This window comes from Haliotis asinina, chromosome 1 (genome assembly GCF_037392515.1).
Source record: "Haliotis asinina isolate JCU_RB_2024 chromosome 1, JCU_Hal_asi_v2, whole genome shotgun sequence".
In the NCBI taxonomy this organism is placed as follows: Eukaryota; Metazoa; Mollusca; class Gastropoda; order Lepetellida; family Haliotidae; genus Haliotis; species Haliotis asinina.
In genome coordinates this window covers 31,484,383-31,510,186 of record NC_090280.1, presented here as the reverse complement: position 1 = coordinate 31,510,186, position 25,804 = coordinate 31,484,383, and the positions used below count along the sequence as shown (strand labels likewise).

The following is a 25,804-nucleotide window of genomic DNA, read 5'->3' as shown; positions in this document are numbered from 1 at the left end:
ATACAACCCAGTGGTCGATATCACGAGCATCAACCTACGCAATTCCATGACACGTGTCAGCGAGACCTGACCACCCGTGCCCGTTAGTCTCCTCTTATGACAAGCATAGAGCACTGAAGACCAAGTCCAACTTGAGATATTGCATACAAAGGATGGACATCCTTGTATTAGATGAGAGGTGACATGTGTCTGTAGGCTACAGTAGTAAACGCAGGATGGTTTAACATGTTTATGTCTGACGTATTTGTTGTGTCTAGGTCTCCACTAAGTCCAGACATGCTTGAGACACTGAAGCCAAAGACGGATGAGACTAACGGCCAGAGTGAAACATGAACTTCAAGTGAGTACGTTGAAACGAGGATAAAAGTATTAACAATGCGTGTAAGGTTTGTTGCATAGCATACAGTTAAGGGGGTTAAGGAAAAAACAAGCATTCACTGGATGGTAGCTTGACGTATAGGATAGGAACAAAACAAAGCATACATAGGATAGCACCTTGACATACAGGACCGGAACACAACAAAACATGCATAAGATTGCAGCTAGACATATAGGGCGGGAACAAAACAAAACATTCATAGGATTGTAGTTTGTCATACAGGGCAGAAAAAAGCAAAGCATGCGCTGGTTAATAGTTTGAATAACCCTTCTACTTTCTACTTTCTAGACGCTGTTGCAAACAGTGGTAGTAACTGCAAAGTAAGAGCAAAACAGGAACGCGCCTACCACACGTCCGCAGTAGCTTGAGACACAAAAATAATAATAATAGAAAAATTAAAAAAAAAAACAAGCCAAAAAAACCAAAAAGAACCCAAAAAACAAAAACACCCCCCCCCAAAAAACCCCCAAAACAAACAACAACAAAAAAATCCCCAAAACAAGAAACAAAACAAACAAAACGAAAAAAACCCAAACCAAACCAAACAAAACAAAACAAAAAAACCCCCCAAAAACAACAACAACAGAACAAATCAGTGAATATGAATTGGCAGTTGCTTGTTGATGTACAAGTATAGAAGTATCTTTTTATGTTCACGACATGGAATATTCTGATTGATAACATCATAGATGGGTACACGTCACAACTTGTGAGACAATCAAGGTACTGTATCAACTTGATTTCATATGACTCAACTTAAAGATTATTTGATCAAGTCAAGCAAACATCGTGGTGACCAAATTAATCGTTTTGTAAAGCGAGGCCCAGAAATATCACCAACACTGTTTAAAGTTTTCTTAAATATTCCAACAATTCCTTTCAACTTTCAAGGTGTGGCCTACTTTGCATTGACTGGGACAGAACCTGAGAGGTCAACTGCTGCTAACATCATATAAGGACTCAGGCAACATTACCAGCTGCAACATGTGTTTCATGTTTCTTCACTCTTATCTCGGTGAATTCTGTGAATTTACCTAAACATCGGCATTGCAAATGTATCTTATTCAAAACGCTTCCCAAGTGTAAATTTTAATATTTACACATAATATACTGTACATCAGTCAGTTTAGTATTATTCGGTTATATTGCTAACTTTGATGCTTGTTTTAATGAATACAATTGATTTAAATGTACTCTTGTTGTTTGTTATTACAGAGGACGTGAAGTTAGTCGTGGCATTTAGGAGACAGCAACCTTCAGTGTTATAGAACAGCATAAGAGCTGCGTGGCAAACACTCTCTCCTCCCTTTTTTGATATCCAAAAATAGTGAGTGAGTTTAGTTTTACGCCACACCCAGCAATATTCCAGCTATATGGCGACGGGATATCCAAAAATAGAACAGAACAGAAATTAACCTTGATTACTAATTGTTACATGTCTCATTGTGGTCATTTTGGTTAGTAAGGGTGCAGTCTTTCTGTGATTCTGTGATTGCATAGCAACGGTTTTACAGAGTTTGTAACTTTTTAGTGAAATTGTTTTCAGGTTTTACTACGCAGTTTTAGTTTGTTGATGTCTGACATTCATTTTGGCATATATTGGTTCATCCACACAATACTTCCTGTCCAAAGAAGAATCTCATCCCCTCCTCCGATGACCCTCAACTCCTCCGCTGAACTAACCAGGTTAGATCCGGGCTAGAGCTGGTCATCAGCAACGAATGCTTGAGAGGCGACTAAGGGGATCAGGTGGTCTGGTTCGACCGGACTGACACATGTTGTATCCAGTTGGCGTAGATCGATGATCCTGATATCAGACACTGGATTGTCTGGTTAATTTAGAGACCCCCATCATACATATGGAAAATGGCGTAGTGTGGCGTTAGATAGCAAAGAAAAAAGCCTGCCCATGACGTTTGATAAGTCAAGTTTTATTACCAGAGCCATACGTCAATACGATATGTACATCATGTTTGTACATTATCATTTTGATAAGACGCATCATTATTAAGCTTGTTTGGTTGTGACATAAAAAATTAATAAATACATGAACACATGTCCTGCTTTCGCCACCTATAAACAAGTAGTAAGCAACTGCTATAAAAGAGACACTCGTGAATATCTGGGTTAGAATTGATCTTCGCTAATCCATGTTTGTCGTAAGATACCACATCTGGATGTCAGGCTCGATGACGTGGTTGACACGTATTATCGTATCCAAATTGCGTAGACCGATGCTCATGATGCTGATCACAGGAGTGTATGGTCCATATTCTATTATTTACAGATCGCGACCACATATGTGGCTTGTTGCTTAGCGCGAATTAGACCGCAGGATAACATTAATGTAAGGGAACTGATTACACGATATGTACAAAAGGCACAACAGTTGAGATGAATTGATTCACAATAGATACGTATTGGGTGCTATTGGGAGTCGGGCAGTTCCGGTAGAAGTTTCCAGCTGGATTGTGGTTGCTCTTTCATGTAGAATTGCTTCATCCTCATGTCTTTCTGACTTCTGAGTAGATATCAGCTGTGTCCATTATTTGCACTAAAACAGAAGTTGTGACGAATTACAGTATTTTAAGCTACAAATTAAAGAATCAGCTTATGATCACCCAGTAGCCAACTTCCATGTTAGCATGCTTAAACAATATTCCAGCACTATTACGACGGGGAACAGCATGTGAGGAATCGAACCCGGGTCTTAGGCGTAACAAGGAGGGAATACCTTAACCACTAGGCTACCCCACTGTCCCAACCAACTTCTGCATCTGTTTACCTACCAGTTGTGATGAGGTTATGTTGTGTTACATTGCTTCAGATGATATTCGGTAGAAGTCAGTGCACTTAACGGGCACTTTAAACGATATGAAAGAACATGTACAGAAGCAACCTATTCATCATTTGTTGATTGAAATGAAACATTGTCGAAAATCGCGGAAAAACAAGGGTGCTGAAACACACGCTCATACATAACAGACTATAGCATGTGGAACACACACGTCCAGTGTGTTTTGATTATAGTATCTTTGGTCTGAGAGTCAAAACTGGTCAAGAAAGTTTAACTGGATATTCTAGTACAGTCTAAACCGGTTGGCTATTTTACCATTCACTGGTACTGCTAGAATCATGGTTTGTTTTATCACACTGCTATTGCAGTTTGCACTGCCATTGTATGAGCATTGCTTTGTAGTGACTTGTAAGCGTAATAAACTTTTAGAGCATAATTAGTACATAGTCACGCCTCATTTTCTTTTCCGCATTGCTCATCGTGTTTCTTAAAAGTATACTCTGTCTATCCTTATTTCTGTCAGAACCTATTCTCAGAAGTAAACTTTCTGTATTTAATGGGACCTCATGTTAAGAACTTTTCGATATGTTAAATGGATTTACCTGTTTGACCATCGTCGCCTTTTTCGTACAGTTCGTTTTCCTGCATGACTGAAACACAACAGATTACAGATCTTAAACTGTTCGACGTGAACGAGATGCTGACAGTGCAAGAAGTTAGGGGTGATATATAATTCTTCCTGTATCATATATAGAGATTAGTCAGCGAGCAAGTGTGCCATACGACTTATACGAATAAGTGTGAAATTTTGTATTTCCCGAGGATGAATATGTAAAAATATCTTTATTTTCCATTTTATTCATGAACATTTTTGCTGTAAAACAAGCATTGACGTCAGTTGTTTAATGACGGCACAGACGATGGGCAAAAGTGATGTGTGCGCGCATGCACAAATGATATATAAGAGAGTGCTTACGTTTCACCAGTGTATGTTCTTATAGCGGAATATCTCAATGAATGTTATTGCAGTCTGTTTATGGTACAGCGGGGTCTGTAAATAATCGAATCTGGACCAGACAATCCAGTGATCATCAGAATGAGCATCGACCTCCGCACATGACAAAATGAAACGAAGATGAAAAACAACATGAAAGTGTAACACGGGAACGGGGTTTTGGTGTGTGGAGTTTTGATGGGGACGTTTGGAAAATGGATATACATTAAACTTTTGATGTTCATAATGATCTCACCTGAAGATCCGGGTTAGATCTTCAGTAACCCATGAGTGTCGCAAGAGGCGACTAACGAAATCGTGTGGTCAGGCACGCTGACGTGACTGGCACATATTATCATATCATATACTACGTAGATCTGTGCTCATGATGTTGATCACTGGATTGTCTGGTCCAGACTAGATTTTATATACAGACCACAGCCATATAGTTGGGGTATTGCTGAATGCAGCGTAAAATTGAACTTAATCACTTATAATCGTTGTTCTCTAAACGCATCTGAATATTGTTGCAAGAAAAACCCACTTCATTATATGTGTCTGTTTGATATATAACATGTTCGTTATAAGCAGCGTTTACTGTAACCATCCATGACAAAACCAACCTACTACAGATCCCCTGAACGTAGCATCGTCTACAGAAGTGTCGGCAACATCATCCTCATTGACAGTGTCGGCAACGTCATCGTCATTGATACGACTGGCAGTTTCATACAGGTCGTTCTCTGCAACTGCAACGTGTAATATTACATGAGAATACTATATTACTAAATCCATATTATATATGATATTTGAAATTCAATATACAGTCTTTACTGACCATCTTTCGTAAATTATAATGCTTTAACAAAATAACTTTGCAAAAATATCTTCACCAGTCTTTTTCTGGATTATTGAAATTGAAATTTTTAACTAAACTTAAACACTTTTCTTTGGGTGTGGTGAACATTATATTGGAGAAACTGGAATGCAACTAAAGGACCGAGTCACTGTACACAGATACCAAATTCGAGATCCGGATGCGCGATATATAAACTTGAAAAAACACATTGATGAATGCGGAAATGGCCAGTTTACCATCTTTCCGTTTTATCAACTGGTCAACAATGATAAACAATTACGGATGGAAAAAGAACGAATGTTCACAAAGGTGTTTAAACCTAAGCTCAATTCAAAAGTATAATTTGCAATCTTTCCTACTGTATTTGTGCACTGAAACCATAATGGATGCATGTTCCCCTCTATTGTTCCAAACTATGATGGCAAAAACATGATGACGTCACAAAAGCAACCCTACTGTTACCCGTGACTACGTTTTACGTCACTCGCTGTAACGTCATATTCATGATGACAACATATCTATTATGGTTGTGCTATCTATCTATCTATCTATCTATCTATCTATCTATCTATCTATCTATCTATCTATCTATCCATCCATCCATCCATCCATCCATCCATCCATCCATCTATCTATCTATCTATCTATACTGGGCCTTTGTGCGATTGTCAGTTTATAAATCGTGGGATTACAATTCGTAATCACTATACTGTTCACGCTTAAAACATATCTACATGTTTTCCAACGGAGCATACGTTTAAATGTTCGAAGATAGAACGATTGACTTTGTACCTGTCATGATGTTTGCTGCTCCTGAAAGAGATAAGAATAAAAAGCCAGTAATATTTTTAGCCATCCGATGCATAAATAATCATTGGAAGGACTTATGCAACATGTGTTATTTTAAAAAGAAATGATTGATCTGATGCATGGACATCATTTGTGTATGTTTTTGTTGTTTTGATCAAAAGTTCGTATGTAAGGTTTATATTAGTCTTAGAAGATTGAATCATAAATATGAAAGATCGGTTTCACAAAGCATGAAAGTCATTATTACACGGTTGACTAAGTGTAACTGTTTGTAGGGATACACGAAACCTGAGAGTAAGTTTGCCTAGGAATACAGACGAAATCAGTGTAAATGTTTCTGGAAATACAGACAAATAAGTGTAACGATTTCTAGGAATACAGGCAGACTGAGTGAAACGTTGTCTAGGAATATAGGCAAACTGAGTGTAACGTTGTCTAGGAATATAGGCAAACTGAGTGCAACCTTGTCTAGGAATATAGGCAAAATGAGTGCAACGTTGTCTAGGAATGTAGGCAAACTGAGTGTAACGTTGTCTATTAATATAGGCAAACTGAGTGTAACGTTGTCTAGGAATGTAGGCAAACTGAGTGTAACGTTGTCTAGGAATATAGGCAAACTAAGTGTAACGTTGTCTAGGAATATAGGCAAACTGAGTGTATAGTTGTCTAGGAATATAGGCAAAATGAGTGTAACGTTGTCTAGGAATATAGGCAAAATGAGTGTAACCTTGTCTAGGAATGTAGGCAAACTGAGTGTAACGTTGTCTAGAAATACAGGCAAAATGAGTGCAACGTTGTCTAGGAATATAGGCAAACTGAGTGTAACGTTGTCTAGGAATATAGGCAAAATGAGTGCAACGTTGTCTAGGAATATAGGCAAACTGAGTGTAACGTTGTCTAGGAATGTAGGCAAAATGAGTGCAACGTTGTCTAGGAATATAGGCAAACTGAGTGTAACGTTGTCTAGGAATGTAGGCAAACTGAGTGTAACGTTGTCTAGGAATATAGGCAAACTAAGTGTAACGTTGTCTAGGAATATAGGCAAACTGAGTGTAACGTTGTCTAGGAATGTAGGCAAACTGAGTGTAACGTTGTCTAGGAATATAAGCAAACTAAGTGTAACGTTGTCTAGGAATATAGGCAAACTAAGTGTAACGTTGTCTAGGAATATAGGCAAACGGAGTGTAACGTTGTCTAGGAATGTAGGCAAACTAAGTGTAACGTTGTCTAGGAATATAGGCAGACTGAGTGTAACGTTGTCTAGGAATATAGGCAAACTAAGTGTAACGTTGTCTAGGAATATAGGCAAAATGAGTGCAACGTTGTCTAGGAATATAAGCAAACTGAGTGTAACGTTGTCTAGGAATATAGGCAAACTGAGTGTAACGTTGTCTATTAATACAGGCAAACTAAGTGTAACGTTGTCTAGGAATACAGGCAGACTGAGTGTAACGTTGTCTAGGAATGTAGGCAAACTGAGTGTAACGTTGTCTAGGAATATAGGCAAACTAAGTGTAACGTTGTCTAGGAATATAGGCAAAATGAGTGTAACGTTGTCTAGGAATATAGGGAAACTAAGTGTAACGTTGTCTAGGAATATAGGCAAACTGAGTGTAACGTTGTCTAGGAATATAGGCAAACTGAGTGTAACGTTGTCTAGAAATACAGGCAAAATGAGTGCAACGTTGTCTAGGAATATAGGCAAACTGAGTGTAACGTTGTCTAGGAATATAGGCAAAATGAGTGCAACGTTGTCTAGGAATATAAGCAAACTGAGTGTAACGTTGTCTAGGAATATAGGCAAAATGAGTGTAACGTTGTCTAGGAATGTAGGCAAACTGAGTGTAACGTTGTCTAGGAATGTAGGCAAACTGAGTGTAACGTTGTCTAGGAATATAGGCAAACTAAGTGTAACGTTGTCTAGGAATATAGGCAAACTGAGTGTAACGTTGTCTAGGAATGTAGGCAAACTGAGTGTAACGTTGTCTAGGAATATAGGCAAACTAAGTGTAACGTTGTCTAGGAATATAGGCAAACTGAGTGTAACGTTGTCTAGGAATATAGGCAAACTGAGTGTAACGTTGTCTAGGAATGTAGGCACACTGAGTGTAACGTTGTCTAGGAATATAGGCAAACCAAGTGTAACGTTGTCTAGGAATATAGGCAAACTGAGTGTAACGTTGTCTAGGAATATAGGCAAACTGAGTGTAACGTTGTCTAGGAATATAGGCAAACTGAGTGTAACGTTGTCTAGGAATACAGGCAGACTGAGTGTAACGTTGTCTAGGAATGTAGGCAAACTGAGTGTAACGTTGTCTAGGAATATAGGCAAACTAAGTGTAACGTTGTCTAGGAATATAGGCAAACTAAGTGTAACGTTGTCTAGGAATATAGGCAAACTAAGTGTAACGTTGTCTAGGAATATAGGCAGACTGAGTGTAACGTTGTCTAGGAATGTAGGCAAACTGAGTGTAACGTTGTCTAGGAATATAGGCAAACTAAGTGTAACGTTGTCTAGGAATATAGGCAAAATGAGTGTAACGTTGTCTAGGAATATAGGCAAACTAAGTGTAACGTTGTCTAGGAATATAGGCAAACTGAGTGTAACGTCTAGGAATATAGGCAGACTGAGTGTAACGTTGTCTAGGAATATAGGCAAAATGAGTGTAACGTTGTCTAGGAATATAGGCAGACTGAATGTAACGTTGTCTATTAATATAGGCAGACTGAGTGTAACGTTGTCTAGGAATATAGGAAAAGTGAGTGTAACGTTGTCTAGGAATAAAAGCAGACTGAGTGTAACGTTGTCTAGGAATATAGGCAAAATGAGTGTAACGTTGTCTAGGAATATAGGCAGACTGAGTGTAACGTTGTCTAGGAATATAGGCAAACTAAGTGTAACGTTGTCTAGGAATATAGGCAAAATGAGTGTAACGTTGTCTAGGAATATAGGCAGACTGAGTGTAACGTTGTCTAGGAATGTAGGCAAACTGAGTGTAACGTTGTCTAGGAATATAGGCAAAATGAGTGTAACGTTGTCTAGGAATATAGGCAAACTAAGTGTAACGTTGTCTAGGAATATAGGCAGACTGAGTGTAACGTTGTCTAGGAATATAGGCAAAATGAGTGTAACGTTGTCTAGGAATATAGGCAGACTGAGTGTAACGTTGTCTATTAATATAGGCAGACTGAGTGTAACGTTTTTTAGGACTTCAGGAAAACTAGGTTTAAAAGTATCTAGGAACACAGACAAACCACGGGTAGCTATGTCTAGGTATTCAGTCGTCATGGGTTTGATTTCCCACATGGACACAATGAGTGAAGCTCATGTCTGATGTACCCCGCGCGAAATTGTTGGAATATTGCTAAAAGGGGGGTAATACTAAACTCGCTCACTCACTTTAGGAAGTAAGACAAACGACGTTTAACCACTTCTAGGAGTAGAAAAATACTAAGTGTAAAGTTTTCTAAAAATTTAAGGAAACAAAGTATACTACAAAAAAATTATAGAGGCAAAAACTTAAAATTTGACAGTCATGTACAAACTTAATAGTTATGAGGTCATTTATACACTAGGGTTAGTGCAACACTTGTGCGCTAAATGGGTACTTTAAATGACATGTTAGAACCTGCAGTGACGCATGTACGAACACTGCAACGAATATTCGTTGAGTTTGAGTGAAATAGTACCTTGTCCAAACAGCGAAAAGCAAGGGTGGTGAGAAACACACCAGCACCATATTTGCTTCAAACACCTAAACACAAGAGACTATTGCATGTGGAAGACAGACTTCTCATGCAGCTTGTGGCAACTGGACACTGGCAGTTACGAATCGGTTCCCTGGGGATTGAAGCACAACATAGGGCCTTACCTTAGCTCATAAATGACAACCCACGTGTAAGTTTATACATGACTATCAAACTGTAGGATGTTCCCATACTTTTTGTTAGTAGTATTAACTATGCCACAGAATACTGACACACTCAGTTTTCTAACGTTTTGGACATTCTCGCGGGTTGTGGGATGTGTTTGTTGCAATGTTGCAACCACCCCACCCCCCGGCTGGGTGAAAGAGATGCTGATTATCAGCTCAGATAAGATAATCCTTTAGGAAAATGAAACGGCACGTCATAGCTATTTACAAATGCCGTTTAATACGATGGCTGATTTAAGTTTTTCGTATGGGTATCATACTCTTTTAGATATGTAAACATAAACTTTATGAAAGGAAGATGAGTAGGATGTTCATCAATAGATGAGACATATTCAATACACACAAGTAAGTGTAAAATATCTTTGAGATGCCCCCTTGTGACCGTAGGCGGCACTTGCAGGTGAGTCGGCGGTCCGACGTCATATCTGGCTGAGCGGCCTACTTGCCATCAACAATTGTTTTCAGCAGCTATTCGCATTATTCTATGTTTTGCACGATTTTACGAGTAAACATGCTTGTCTGGATATTCTATTACGCATCCCACTGGACGCCCATTGTGGGTTATCTCGACATATCCTAGTTGGAATTGTGTACATTTTAGTGATACGGAGTATCAAAAACATTTTTTTCTATTTCCGACATTACTTTAGGAATACAGAGAAACTGTTCCTATTTCTAAGAATACAAACAAAACTGTTTCTAGGAATACATACAAACTGAGTGTAACTTTCTTTTCTATAAATAAAGAAAACTAAGTATAACAATTTCTAGGAATACAGACAAACTCAAAGTACTTATTTCTAGGAATACAGACAAACTCAAAGTACTTATTTCTAGGAATACAGACAAACTCAAAGTACCTATTTCTAGGAATACAGACAAACTCAAAGTACTTATTTCTAGGAATACAGACAAACTCAAAATACCTATTTCTAGGAATACAGACAAACTCAAAGTACCTATTTCTAGGAATACAAATTAAGTGAAACTATATCTAGGAATACAGGAAATTACGAAAACGTTTTTCCCCTAAAATGATAAACATACCACCATTGACAAGCGACTTTCGATGACTGCGTTTCCTCAGAGTTATGATGATGCCGGCCACGACAACAGCTAACAGGGCACATCCAACGCTCAACGGAATCAGGAAGTTGAAGGCTGATGCTATTTTGTTGGGTGTGGTTGGATCTGCAGAATGATACACGGATTCTGAGCACCATATGAATGTTGTTAGGGAGGTATGAATTAAAGACAGCATACGGTCAGCTCGCAAACTGTTAACTGTTACCTCGTGCTTTGGAAATAACTGACACCAATGATACCAAATGTATTTTCACTTCAATACAGTGGAAGCTGTCTAAACCGTCACTCAGTGGGAACTTAAAAAATAATCCAGTTTAGACGAAGGGCCGGATCGTAGAGCTGATGATAAATGTGCAAGATTCGAATAGGACTGAGATTTTATGCCGGTGTTGACAACTTGCTGGATAGGACAGATGCTGGTTTTGACAGCTTCCATTGTATGCACGAGCACTAGTGTTTCCGTGTTTCCGTCATATATATCTATATCTATATATCTATATCTATCTATCTATCTATATCTATCTATCTATCTATCTATATATATATATATATATATATATATATATATATGTGTGTGTGTGTGTGTGTGTGTGTGTGTGTGTGTATTGCAAATGTATGGGGACACCCTACAAACTGAAACGTGGTGAGGTTATTTATAACATAAGGCAAATGCAACTTCGTGGGCACTTCATGTAAGAACTTGCAGTGATGATCAGTATCAGTAAACCGGTTCAGTATTAGTTGCGTACCAAACAGCGAAAAACAGCTGAAACACGTTCTTACCATGTTTGATTCAAACGCCCAAACACAACAGTCTAGTGCATGTAGAAGACATAAAAAGTTGCATTTACCTGACAGTAAAAATTATCTCATACATTTCAGTATATATATGACTATCAGATTTCAAGGTGTTCCCATACTTGTTTGTAGTATACAATCTATTTTGTGAATGGATCACTGAAAGTCAGTAAACACACGTGGCGTCCGAGAAATAAGAAGTTGTATTGAGTCCGATGTGGCACAATCAAAATCGTTGCATGTCTTGACGGAATAAGTTCCACTCTGGAGGTCTGTTACGTTGTTCACCGTAAAATTCACCATGAACCCTTCTCTCTTCAGTGTGACATTGTTTACACGAAAAGTAACTTGGGCACCAATTGTCCAGGTCAGGAACCTCTGAGGATCTTTGTTGTGGAGGACAGTGTGATTTGCATCGTTAGAACTGGAGATATATTGGAAGGAGAGGCTGACATCTTGACCTGGGAATGCGGATATGATCCTGTGCTCTGGTCGCTTGAAAACTGGGGGACCTATAAAACAGAAATAGGCTAGTACACGAGCGTCCCTTAGCTAGAAATATGCTTATCTTACTTCACACGTAAATGTCATTCTGTCATTCTGATTGGCGAAGCGCTCTTCCAGTATTTTCAATGTACTCCGTGTACAAGCAAGGTACATTTCAAAGTACAGCACGCTGCCAATGACAACTTCTTCGGTACTTCTTGGAAGTCCTTATTTATCTCGCATAAAATTGAATCACTAATGATGCACGGAAATTACCGATGTTTTGCGAATGCAAATCGATAGGAGGGAGATAACACTAAATCTGTTTTTCTTCAAACTTACAAATGGTGTCCCCGTGAATATTACGAAAGGGCATTCACATAGGTTGTCTAAAGTGTACAATACAATACCCATGCTTCAAACAGTTTAAAATTAGCATTGAGGTGTTCAGGTAAGATAAATACGTTGTTCACTGGGCCCTCGGGTCCATGGGTTGATGTACCCTCTATGTCTGTTTATGTTCCCCTTGCCTTTCGGGCTCAGGGAACATAAACAAACATCAAAGGTACATCAAACCATGACCCCGCGTGACCAGTGAACTCATCAGGTACACTTAAGCTGAAAGTTATTTTAAATGATTTGTTAAGTTGTAACACAGAGGGATAGAAGTGAACCAGGTGAGACCTTGTATGACCATGTGATAAATAATGGCCTTTAAAGTCACTTGTCTTACATGGGTGCAAAGAAAAGCAGTGCTTCTGACAATCATTAAAGAATTGTTCATTTCACCAGGGAGACTATATATGTTGTAATTATCCTTGATTTCACATATGCTCATTTAGTTTGAGCTTTTTACGAGCTGATGCTAATCTTTCTAATCCTGCCCCATGCACGTGTGAAAAATAATGTATTAAGAACATATGCCGTAACTGAAAAATATCTTGTATACACTTTTAATAAAGTGTCACAGATGACAAAAAAGTATAGTAAGGTTAGGAATATTAGATCAACGTGCCAGCGTCTCAATAGATCTAGAGAAAAAACGCCTTCAATCCGGCTACCTTTCTGGCTATATTTGGCTTTCTTCTTTTCATATATATTCATAAACACATTGATGCTGAGAGCAAAAGGCGAAATGGTACAATGCTAATATTAACCCGGGACGTAAACTAATCCTTATGTTCGTCTCCTTAGCGTGACACACAAGCTCCTTAGCGTGACACACAAGCTAAAGTGTATGCACTGAGGTAGACACTATAGTATGCTTCTGTCGAGCGTAACTCGGTCTGATGTACACCTCTTTTGTTGCAGTGTCACCCGAACCTGTAGGCGAGGGGCGGTACTGCTACAAAAAGGAGCACATCAGCACGTTTTACCTGACAGAGACGTTTACATAGTATTATCTTGTCGCCATGTTGCATATACAAAATATCATTTTCGTTTATTCTGAATATCGATAAGCTCTCTACCGACTATACGACATGTAAGAAAAACGGCGTCTGCCTCTCGGCTGGATTTTTAAAATGGTGAAACATATTCATATGTGTACATAGTGAAGAGCGTGTAGAAGGGGTTTCGAACTCCGTGTCCTGTATTCGTCATTCTACGCTAGCGATACAGCTTTTCAGAGGAGAGTTTTGCGGATACGTGGCAGCGGGTAATATTTTTTCCAACTTGTTAACGCGTCAGTGACCAATGAATTTAAATATTTTACGTGAACGTAAGATTACGCTCGGCATCCCTTCATCTCCCGTCAGGAATCCGAATAATGTCGAGTGTGTGGAGCTCTTCATCGTCGTCTTAACATGCTTTTCATTTGAGGAGGTAGAAAACGTCTTGTCTTGTTGTTGCTCTTGTTTGTGGTGTTTTGTCAATGACAGGCATTTATCATATATAGACAATCAACTAGTCAAAACAACGTATTTATGAGAAGAGGCATATACTTTATATAAACCCACATTTTGAAAGTGTTTACCATTTCTTAGTATCTGTACAGATCCAGAGAGGAAGATCTTTCCTTCACTTGGATCCAGAGCTGTGACGTTGCAGGTATAGTTGCCCTCATCCGCATACGTTGCCCCATAGACATTGAATTGATGCAGCGAGGAGAAAGAAGCATTGACTTTCCTTATGAGCTCGTCCTTCCAGTACTGACTCCAGGTGATGTCTGTGACGTTAGCAGCTCCACTAACGTCACACGTTAGAGTTACATTACCACCATCAACAAGGGCGTTGGTATTTATGAGGACATTTACCTCTGGTCGAGCTAAAATTGCACAAAAGTGTTTTTACATGTCAAAAGACAAGACTAGATTGCACTTGCATTTAGATATCTGATTTAGGACAAAGTGGAATGCACTTCTGTATTCAGTCGGCTCAACTGCGCCCGGTTAGTAGTTAAGATTAAAATCCATGAAATCAGGGGCAACTGTTTCTCCTTTACGGATACTGTGACGGCCAGCTCAAGCTAGTTATTAAACCACATTACTCACGAACACACTTATACCGAACTTCTTGATCTCTTATCTTATATCTGGGATCCTTGCTGGATATTTTACTCGAAACGCAAAGAGCTACTTTCATAAACTAAACTACGGACTATATGTGTTCTTTAAAGTCATGACTTGTGAAGATCTTCAGTAACCCATGCACAGCAAAAATAAGCTGGTTTCCGGAACACTGAAACCGAGAAGAAACGTCATGGAAACCAACATTTCCAGTTGGTTTCCAGGGAGTTTCCTATAGTTTCATTCTGTTTTCCATGCAACTGAAACTGCACCATTTCAGGATGGTTTCCAGTTCGTTTCATTACCCACTCCTCCAAGCGGGATCCAGTTGGTTTCCATGTACGAGTTTATTGTAGGTTTCAACCTGGTTTCCATGTATGAGTTTATTGTAGGTTTCAACCTGGTTTCCATGTATGAATTTATTGCAGGTTTCAACCTGGTTTCCATGTATGAGTTACTGTAGGTTTCAACCCGGTTTCCGTGTTGTAGTTTCCAACCTAGTTTAATACCTAGTTTCCATGAACTGAAACTTGCTCGTGTCGGCCCTTTACCAGGTCCTCCGGAAAGAATGTTGTTTCATGTCTCACATGTAGCAAATCAGGTATTTTATACAATTGCATAATGGTAAAAGGCTTCAGGATGACTAACAACAGAATAAAACACAAATTCATTAAAAGTTTATTTATATTCAACAATATGTTTGTAAACAAATAATATTCGGAATATTCAAGGTAGTACATGAAACAAAAGCAATGGAATAATTAGCAGTGAGTACAGAATATTTTTCTTATACACACTGTAAACCAGCCCATATCACTTGGCTTCCTAGTTTGAAAAATGTTAGCTCTTTCCCCGAGAGAGGAAGAACTGTGTGCTTCTTCTCCTCCGGCCAGTCAATCGTTTCACAGCCTTCCTGCTTTCCAGCTTCTGAAATTTAGAAAACAAACTATCAGTACAAACAAGCATTCGTCTAAGATATCCATGGCTAGAGAAAAGAAAACGGTCAAACATTGCTTGAGGTGAAATACACTGAACCCCATGTCCGATAAGCGAAGAGATCAAAAAGTATAAACTGAGCATGTGACAAGTTTCAATCGCAGAACAGCTTATTGATATATGATGGAGTGCAGAGACATAAAGAAATTCGCCTTTGAAAGCCATAATTTATTTTCTGAATGTTACTTACAATGCACATTATGAGTATAGAACTACGATTTATTCGTTATTGTGAAAAGACATGTTTACTTAACCAATAATGTGGAGTCATTCAGGCAGACAAGCTATGAATATGGGGTCACAAGCATACGCTGCAGCATAATGTGCTGCATAATATTTAAAACTTTTTAAGCTGTATCTTTCAAAGGATAAATTGCACTTTTTAAACAGTGTTCATTTTGAAATTCCTTGAATGTACATAGAAAGAATCCAAATTAACTTGATATTTTAAAGGGTTCCTTAACATTTGTAATCTCTGCAAGATGTAAAATGACTAGAATACGTTTACTTACTCTGAACGTTTTGCCGTTCTTTGCGTACAAGCCGTGGGCCTCTGCTTTCCCCACACCTTCTTAAGTGATCCATCTTGTTCATCCAAACCCGTCAAAAAGCTTCTGAAAGGAGACATGTGCATGATGCATAACTATAAGTGAAACATGTTTCCAGTTGGAGGTTACAAGAATAGTGGCATGCGGCATGCATTTTTACTGATTCCTAGGATATACATTATTTGGTTATGTTGTATGTACATTATGTACTGGACGGTTCAGGTTATACATACCTTTTGTATGTGAAAATGAGTTGGTCCCGGCTGCCTTCTTCAGTTTTTCCAACACTGCCCTCCTTTATGCTGGAAACGTAGAAATGCATCGATTAAAAAAGTCGGGAACTTGTCATATTGCACTCTTGATAACAAAAAAGTGTCGAATAAAAAGAATAAATATCAATTTGCAAAGTGTAGAATATGCTAGCTGAAAAGAATCCAGGTCAGCAAATTCATATACTATTTTGGGTTGGCAATCCATCATTGTATACCCATATATTCTTTATATCAAAAACTCTTCGTAACCTTTTCTGTAGGACTAACACAATTCACATTTCTTCATTCAGAGTTCGTTAAATCTTGATATGATAAGCATAACACTACTTACATCAGATGACAAATCTATATTATCTCATTAATCAATAATATAAAAATATTCAATATTAGTTTGAAAACATTGTGAAATTTCAATTTTGAAATTTCACACAAACAATGCACCAAATCTGGTCAGAGAATCCCTAACCTATAAATGCAAAATGACACACTATCCCCGACTACATTGTTTTCAAACGTGCAAATATCAAAAGCAATGTGAAAAGGATTTCTTAAATAAATATTTGTATTTATAAATACGTTTGAAGTTATTTTGAGTCGTAACAAGCACATTAGCAATAATATACTACAGATACTTGTGATTTATTTTTTTCTTGCAAAGATACTTTTTCATTCATTAACACATTGAACCATTTTAATCGTGTGTGAGCTGATCCAAATCACAGTAATATTGAGTTCTTGAAATAACCGAGTGCTGAGTGATAGAAGCGATACATCTCTCTTGCTAAGAATTCGACACGCATTTGTTTACCGAGGTCCAAGTCTAAAATTTCATATGTATTGTAGTAGCGACTTATTTACGTTAAACATTACGAATAACATGTGCTATTGCTTATTTCAAGAAAACAACACTGTACCTGACCAGATCGTGGAATGTTCCTTTTCTCCCGCTGTGATCGACGACTGCTGCTGTTCTCAATTTTTCACGTATCCGAATCTCCAAAGCTTCTATTGTAAATCTCATTGCCAGTCTCTTGAATCAGATAACACGGGCAAACGTAGGAATACTGCACTGTGTTGACTTCCTTGTCGTCGTTACTGGACATACCGGGTGAGAACTGCTTTCAAAATAGTCGTCTCAAAACAACTTGGGATCAAGTGACAAAATGGCGGCAACGGTGCGTAGGGGCATTGTGGGTAATAAGAAATACCTGATCCTTTTTCGATTGGCAGGCACGAAATCCTTCACATTTGGATGTGATTTTAAGGCAAAGACTGAAAACGACCACTTCAGTACATAAAACTGTTGCTTTTATAAAATGTTACGAGTTCGCGTGCCCATGGATTACCGGTTCATTACTTCCGGTTTTTTTCTGTCAACAGCTGACTCAGGTAAGTTCTATTGTTTTTACAGCTAGCTAATTTTGATAATAGGAGCCTGTTAAGTGGGGACTGCCTCAATGAAGCCGACACACGGACCCCGACACACTAATGACTTGACACTGATTAGTTGTCAAGTATTTGAACTCAGTGTCAAGGTATGCCAACTATAAATGCTTTTAACGCTAAACTTTACGCACTGCCTCAGTTTATTGTATAATTCACGTATATTCTGCATAAATATCATCATGTAAGTACCGAACTGACAATTGTTTTAATGACTTATACTAATCTTCCTAAATGCTTATACTCTTTCACATTCCCAGGAGTTGGCAGTCTATAGCCTGTTTTTTTTATATATTGCATCATTTACCTTTTAGTTATTAATATATATCTGAACTATTGCTATTGCTGAAGTGGCTTTAATTTTATTTATTTTTATACAATATATTTACTGAAAGGAATACAAGCCCGTACACAACTCAATGATCCAATAAGTTATAATTAATATATAATAAAAGTTTGAGCAATGTTTCTATGCAGAGTCAACTCACCTTTTATTCTTGTATATAGATATCACTGTTTTATTATTTCTTTTCAGATAAGGAAAGCGTCTGATCCTCAATTTGACAAAACAGACAACCGAAACCTGGACTTGCCCCATTCACTCCAATCTAGAGAAACGGAACTAAGTGTGCCTCGCGCACATAGCTGGGCAAAGGCCATTTATAGCCATTCGTCCTTTCACCATTTGCATATTTAGTACGGTTATTGTGAAGTTTGTGTGCATAGTAGTTGGAATATGATGCTTCATTACATTACAAATAAACAAGAACGTGAAGGAAAAATGTGTATAGTTTGTTCTTGTATCATCAGTTTGAAGCCATATTTAATATTGTGATATCCACAGAATGATGCGTCAACAATTTACTTTGTTGTCTTGTTCATCTAAGCAATGATACGAATCTACTATTCCTTCCCCAGGCACATTCAGATTGAATTATAAAACCTCGTGAAAGCTAAGTTTCAGTCACGAATGGAAACCAACACATGACCATAGCTTCGTGTCAGTTTCCATCACCGGAGCTTAGAGTATCCATTATGGATTCTATTTGGAAACTAGGTCACCCAGTTTTACTAAATGGATACCAACTGGATGTCAGGATGGTAGACAATTACACATTTTCTACTTTTATGCTGGTTTCCATTTAGTGAGATCTGAGAGTTGCAAATTCCAGGTATGGAAACCAACAAGAAACCCCCGAACATAGTTTCATTTTGGTTTCCATTTACAGAAATACCAAAATCACATTTCCAAAATGGAATCTAGTTGGGAACTCAGTGAGTTTCAGGGAATGGAAACCAACTGGATTCCGCAATTACCCACATTACGGATGTTTCTGGAAAACAAGTCATTTTTGTAGCGATGCTTGTCGTAAGAGGCGAACAGCGGCATCGCGTGGTCAGGCTCGCTGACTTGGTTATCACATGTCATCATATCTGTCAAGACTTGATTATTTGTAGATCGCCTCCATATACGTGCATTATTGCTAAGTGCAGCGTAAAACAAGCGACCAAACATGCTGGTCTTTAGGTTGTACTGCACACGACTCCTTGTGTAAAACCAATCTGAGCTGCTCGTTTGTTCATGTGTCTCAGAGGTGAAACATAACTAACAACGTTTCTCGAATGCGTAGATCGATGCCTGTGTTGTTGATCACTGGATTGACTAGTTCAGACTCGATTATATACAGTCCGTAGTCATTTAGCTGGATCATTGCTGAGTGCGGCGTAAAACTAAACTCACTCACTCACTATTTTGATATTGTGCATAATATGTGATGTACCTTTCATCCTTTCTGTTAATGCAATAGTTACCCTGTTGCTACCAACTGAACCATCAATCTTGCATGTGTTCAATAATCTTGTATGTGTTCCTTTTCTATGTACGTTGTCTCTCACTTAAAACTTTTTCTAAACATTAATGCTTTCATCCAACTGAATTGAATAAAAAATGTAATACAACTATTATTGAAGACATTGTTCGAACTACCTTTCTTCTCCCCTTCCTTTGTCAATGAAATCGTTACATTGTTGCTGCCAACTGAACCATCAATCTTGCAGTCCCATATTGTGCCGTTCAGTTCAATCGTAGACTTGTGGAACCTCAGCAGGAAACGTCCACTGTTTGCTTGACAAATCACTTCCGTATTTGCTGGATAATCTATGTACCAGTCCACTCCACATGGGGTTTGACTTGTCTTCTTCACAGTGAGGGCTGGTACACCGTCACGATGCCAGTCACATCTCCATCCTTGTCCAGGCTGCTCACACACGAGCTCTACACGAGATCCGACAATTGCTCTCGGTTGTGATATGATTAATTTTTCTGTAATATATAAAACATGTATTCCAATAACGTACACACTTCGTATTCCTTACTTGTCTGCTTTGAACATATAATTTCTCAGACAATGACAGCTTCTACGCGGATACGTTATTGGGTGGAAATGCCATGCTTAAGTGATAAACCTACTGTTTTGAAATTAGAGATAGTATACTGAACAGCAAAATTAAATCACATAAAAGTAAGCGTTCATGTTTATGACTTCTACTTAAGAACTTAAATAAGCCAGAGTTGCGTTTCTTTTGCTGTTCATTATATAATGCAATTATAATAGCTCCCGCGTTACCGGAGCAAGATCATACGAAAGCCTAATTAACAAAAAACATGCTGCCACTTTTGTAGCATAAAATGTTTTTTTCAAAGACAATTCTCGTTACTTCGATTATTTACTCGTTGCCTCGAATACTTTCTCGTTATTTCAGTAATTTTCTTGTAACTTCGAGTATTTTCCCGTTGTTTCAGTTATTTTTTCTTTTCCTTGCTTCGATTAATTTCTCATTATTTCTAGAATATTCTCGTTACTTCAAGTTTCTTTCAAAAACTTGAAATTTCGAATATTTTCTCCTTACTTTAAGCTTCTTTAAAAAGCTTGAAATTTCTACTACTTACTCGTTCCCTCGATTATTTTCTTAATTTCTAAGTTTGATGAATTTAGCATGTATAGTTTAGGAGATCTGCTCCGAGCAAGATGACATCCTCATAGTCACACACACCACTCGAGTTTCAGTGGTCATAAAACAAAATTTCAGCTCAATAGGGAGGTTGCGCACCCTTGCAAACCAGGGTATCTTCCCCAAAGGCAGACCTCACCAAAGACAGACCGTTTGAAACAATATACTTCATGGTTGTTTGCATAAGGCTTAATTAAGCTGATAATAATGGCATGTGCCCAGGTATGTAATGTATAAACTATACTTTTAATTCATGTAATGAATTATGATTTTCATATCAGGATCTATTGCATTAAAGGTACAAATAAAGTGCTTGAGAACATTCTCAACTTCTGAAACAACTCAGTTCTCTAATACTTTTACACTCTATATATTACAAGTAAACTAAGAGAGATGGGAATGTGTTGTTACTATACTCTGCAGTGACCGGTAGCAGAACAGAACAGAATTGTTATTCTTTGCTCAAATACACAAGAGGTGAAACAGAAGATTCAAGTATATATAAATATAATTAAAATATGTACATGCTATCATATGAAAAGGCATACTGTTTCATATATTTGGATACTTTGAGAGTGAGTGGTGATAAATCACATTTCATGAGAAAAATACATGTAGAGATAAAGGGATTCACTCTGAAATATTTAAAAAAATTTATATTCGTTGTTCGACAAGTGGTGGGCAAATTAGTAAAACACGGAGTTCGTCACATATGGCTTGACTACAAAGATTACAAAGTCAGTTTACTTTCAAAATATTCAGGCAGCGCCCAGTTTCGATTGATAACCTATGATTTGTTGTCCTAAATTTTGTCAGAGATATTCTATTTTGAAAGGTTAATTTAAGATAACGTTCTGGAATAAGTGCACTTTCACACATTGTGTAATGAAATCCCTTTCATGATTGTACAAACTGGTCTAACTCACTGTACTGTTATAAGGTGAAAATTGCAATCGTATACAAGAAACGATTTATACATCTTTCATTGAGATTTGCGGTTAGTTCGACATAGCACCAATGCTATTACTATTGGGTAATATATTAAGGGATGGAAAAGGGAAATAAATGTCGAACAACTGAACAGAACAGATTCGTCAAGTAGCAATTAAATCTGAGTCACTGATTAGAATTAAGGGAGATTTCCAATCACGAGGTGCGACATGAGACCATGGAATGATTTAACTTCTAACGAATCAGAGAGATTGTAGAGGGTCATGTGACAAGGGTGGAGCAGGCTCGAACACCTTAAAAAGATACCGTCAGCACTAAAAAGGTGCGAGGTGCGGTGCGGGTTGAAGAGACAGCAGAACGTTCACATCCCGAGAGCTTGCCCTACCCTGTCCAGGCCAAGATCAATTGTTATGAAGAGAGGGATCGAGTAAACCGATGTGAGTATAGAAACTTGTGTTGAGTTATTCATTGTATGCCTCAGTGCCAGTACACGAATGATATGCGCTAGTTAGGAATCCCGGTCGTCAGACCAGTTATTCCTAGATGTAGCCCCCCGGACAGACCAAGCGAGTATGCCACCAGAGCTGGCAGCACCCCCAATAAGGCAGAACGGTCGTCGTAACAGGTAACTGGTAAGAGGGTTTACTAACACCCAAAACCCAGTTACGACAGTACTCACTATACAATGTACTGATTCCGGGTAAGCTCATCAATTGAATAGGGTGGAGAGCATGGCTGAGCTAATTAGTGTACACACTGAGTCTATCTTACAGGAGATCTGTCTTTTGGGAGTGAACCGCAACTAAGAATTAACTAAGAAATGATACCATATATTAGATAACTTTGAGCATTTGACTATAGTCAGTTTAGTCAAAAAGTACACCATTTTGGTATGAGTATCGGTACGTGTTGGTTTCCTTCCAGACAGCTTGTAATGGCGAGCACTTTTCTTTACGCGAAGCAGTTTTCTTGAAAATATTAAATGAACATTTTCAATAACACTTTAGATTTCATATGGCCAGAGGTCGTATAACCATTTCTAAAAACTAATGCTGTCTTTTTTATCAGGGCACGTACTACAATTTTCAAGGGTACAGCTTAATTAAGTCTTGTGCAACCAAATATGAAATGTGTTGATTTAAGCGGTCTGTCTTTTGGGAGATCGATACCGTCCGAAGCATATCTCCTAAACTATTTGTGATAACTTCATCAGACTTGGTACACATATCAAGCATGATACATAGGTTTGCCATTTGGGGTTTAAACCCAGCTAAGAATATTTTGCGGTTTCCACTCAAATGTGACTTAAGCTGTGGGTATGAGGATGTCATGTTGTTCGGTGCAGATTTCCTTAAACTATACACGCTAGCTTCATCAAATTTGGCACACATATCAAGCATGATCCATAGATGTGCCATTTGATGGTTATACAAAGATATGAATTTTGTTTTTTGCGGTATCCATGGACACTTGACTTAGGCTGACTATGAGGATGTCATCTTGCTCGGAGCAGATCTCCTAAACTGTACATGCTAAATTCATCAAACTTAGAAATTAAGAAAAAAATGTCGAAGCAACGAGTATATACTCGAAATTTCAAGTTTTTGACTGAAACTCGAAGCGACGAGAAAATACTCGAAGTAACGAGAAATTAATCGAAGGAACGAAAAAATGATTGAAATAAGGAAAAAATCCTCGAAATTACAAGTTTTTGAAAGAAACTTGAAGTAACGAGAAAAATCTCAGCAATAGGCTTTCGTATGATCTTGCTCCGGTAACGCAGGAGCTATTATGATTGCATTATATTTTGAACAGCAAAAGAAACGCAACTCTGTTTTTTTAGTTCTTAAGTAGAAGTCATAAACATGAACGCTTACTTTTATGTGATATTTATTTATATCGTCGCCGAAATCTAATAATGAAATGAATATGGATATTCTGTAACAAAGTATCACTTGATCTATTTTTACATAACAAAATCAACATTAATACACGTTTCTTGCTGATGTTTTTATCTTGTTAGAGTGAATATTTGTTTCAATGCCTGTGCAGTAATTTCGTGTGTCAGCAGTTGTAAAAGACATAGCGTTCGCATGTCATCAACATTCATAAGTCCGTGCACAAACTTAATTATCTCGTTTCCGAATGAACATTGTATGAAGTTGGTAGAATTTGTCAAAATACTTTCATAGTATTTGTTTTGATCTTAACGTGTCTTATAGTTGGTGTTAGAAAGAAACATTTTAGTATCGTATCGCCACCCTTATATCGTATCGCAGTTTAAGCACTCAATACTTTGGCAATATATCGTCGTGACTATTATTTCTGCGTCATGTAATACAACCGATATTATGGCAGAAACTGCTTGAATATGGATGGTTCTGGAATGTACAGGAAGTTAATTTCTCCTGTGAATATTCAACACTGACGGGTCATGTTCTAGTTATCGATAACAACGCACATGCACATTTGACTTTCACAAGTTGAATTTAATTATCGTGATTAGTCCCACGTACAGTCTTTCCTCATACGTTAATACGGACCTAGTGACAATATCAGTAATAATGCATGCCTTTTGCACGTTTTAGTCGGAACATCAAGTCAGTGGGTGTGAGTTTCATGGGGTTCATCTGGAGATGACACGGAAAGTGTTCTGCATCAATTTTCATCATATACCATAACAGCCGTACGCAAAGACGTACGTATGTTTAATTCTGTTTAATATGTGTTCACAATGACCGAAAGACATACTGGAAAATTAACTGTGTTAGGTGGAAGGACACCCCTACTGTGTACAATCCTCCCCTCTCTCCCCTCCAGCCCCCTCACCCCCTTGGTATGGCCGTTGGTATGCTGGCTCTATCGCGCCTGCAACCTCTTTTCTAGGAATATGACCATACTGATACTGACTGATAACATTCAAGAGCATATTCAAAAGTGAATAATTATATAAGACCTAGCTATGTCACGTACTTCAATATGCACAGCTAGGACAGAGCTGATTTTTTTATCGAATTTGCGAAAGGAGAGAGAGAGAGAAAGAGAGAGAGAGAGAGAGGAGAGAGAGAGAGAGAAAGAGAGAGAGAGAGAGGAGAGAGAGAGTGAGAGAGAGAGAAAGAGTGAGAGAGAGAAAGAGAGAGAGAGAGAAAGAGAGAGAGAGAGAGGAGAGAGAGAGAGAGAAAGAGAGAGAGAGAGAAAGAGAGAGAGAGAGAGAGAGAGAGGGAGGAGAGAGAGAGAGATAGAAAGAGAGAGAGAGAAAGAGAGAGAGAGAGAAAGAGTGAGAGAGAGAGAGAGGAGAGAGAGAGAGAGAGAGAGAGAGAGAGAGAGAGAGAGAGAGTGATAGAAGCGAAAAGCATATACTCATATACTCACGGCCTTGACATGAGATAGCTTGAATCAACGCGGTGATTAAAACATTTTTCAGGTCCATGTTCCTACCAGCACACTAAACCCTAACCGCATATGTCCCACCCATATTGTACATCTAATATGTATGGTGTCAGTACAAGTCAGTTTGAGACAGCTATGAATGTGTTCTGACCTGACGACCCGGAAGTGAATATCCTGCTTTGTTCCGGAGGTCATATACTTTGTAGCTATAGAGACTAATACAGAGTTCATCTGCAGCGTGTCACTACACATGTATCAGGGGCAGCGCAAGGCAGGCGCCAAAGACATTCATTCGATTCCCTATATGGAACAACACATACATGTTGTGGAGCCCATTTCTGCATTCTGTGCACCATGGCGGTACAATATTTCAGCCATATGGTGGCGTTCTGGACCAGACAGAACAACAACATGAGCATCAATCTAGGCAATTCGGATAGGATAACATGTCTCAACCAAGTCAGCGAGCCTGACCATCCGATCCCGTTAGTCGCCTCTTACGACAAGCATGGGTTACTGAAGATCAATTCTAACCTGGATC

At 38.3% G+C, this 25,804-nt stretch overlaps 1 protein-coding gene across 1 annotated transcript; it reads right to left on the bottom strand.

Moving 5' to 3' along the window:
• Positions 1-2,297: 2,297 nt before the first annotated feature.
• On the bottom strand, positions 2,298-25,377 carry LOC137278519 (uncharacterized). The gene is made up of 9 exons (XM_067810900.1): positions 25,246-25,377; positions 19,898-20,233; positions 14,120-14,410; positions 11,838-12,170; positions 10,822-10,965; positions 5,822-5,842; positions 4,794-4,919; positions 3,779-3,826; positions 2,298-2,933 (listed from the first exon to the last, which is right to left on the bottom strand). Exons 1-9 carry the CDS (start codon positions 25,301-25,303, stop codon positions 2,884-2,886), a joined length of 1,407 nt encoding a protein of 468 aa, XP_067667001.1. The 5' UTR covers positions 25,304-25,377; the 3' UTR covers positions 2,298-2,883.
• Positions 25,378-25,804: the final 427 nt, after the last annotated feature.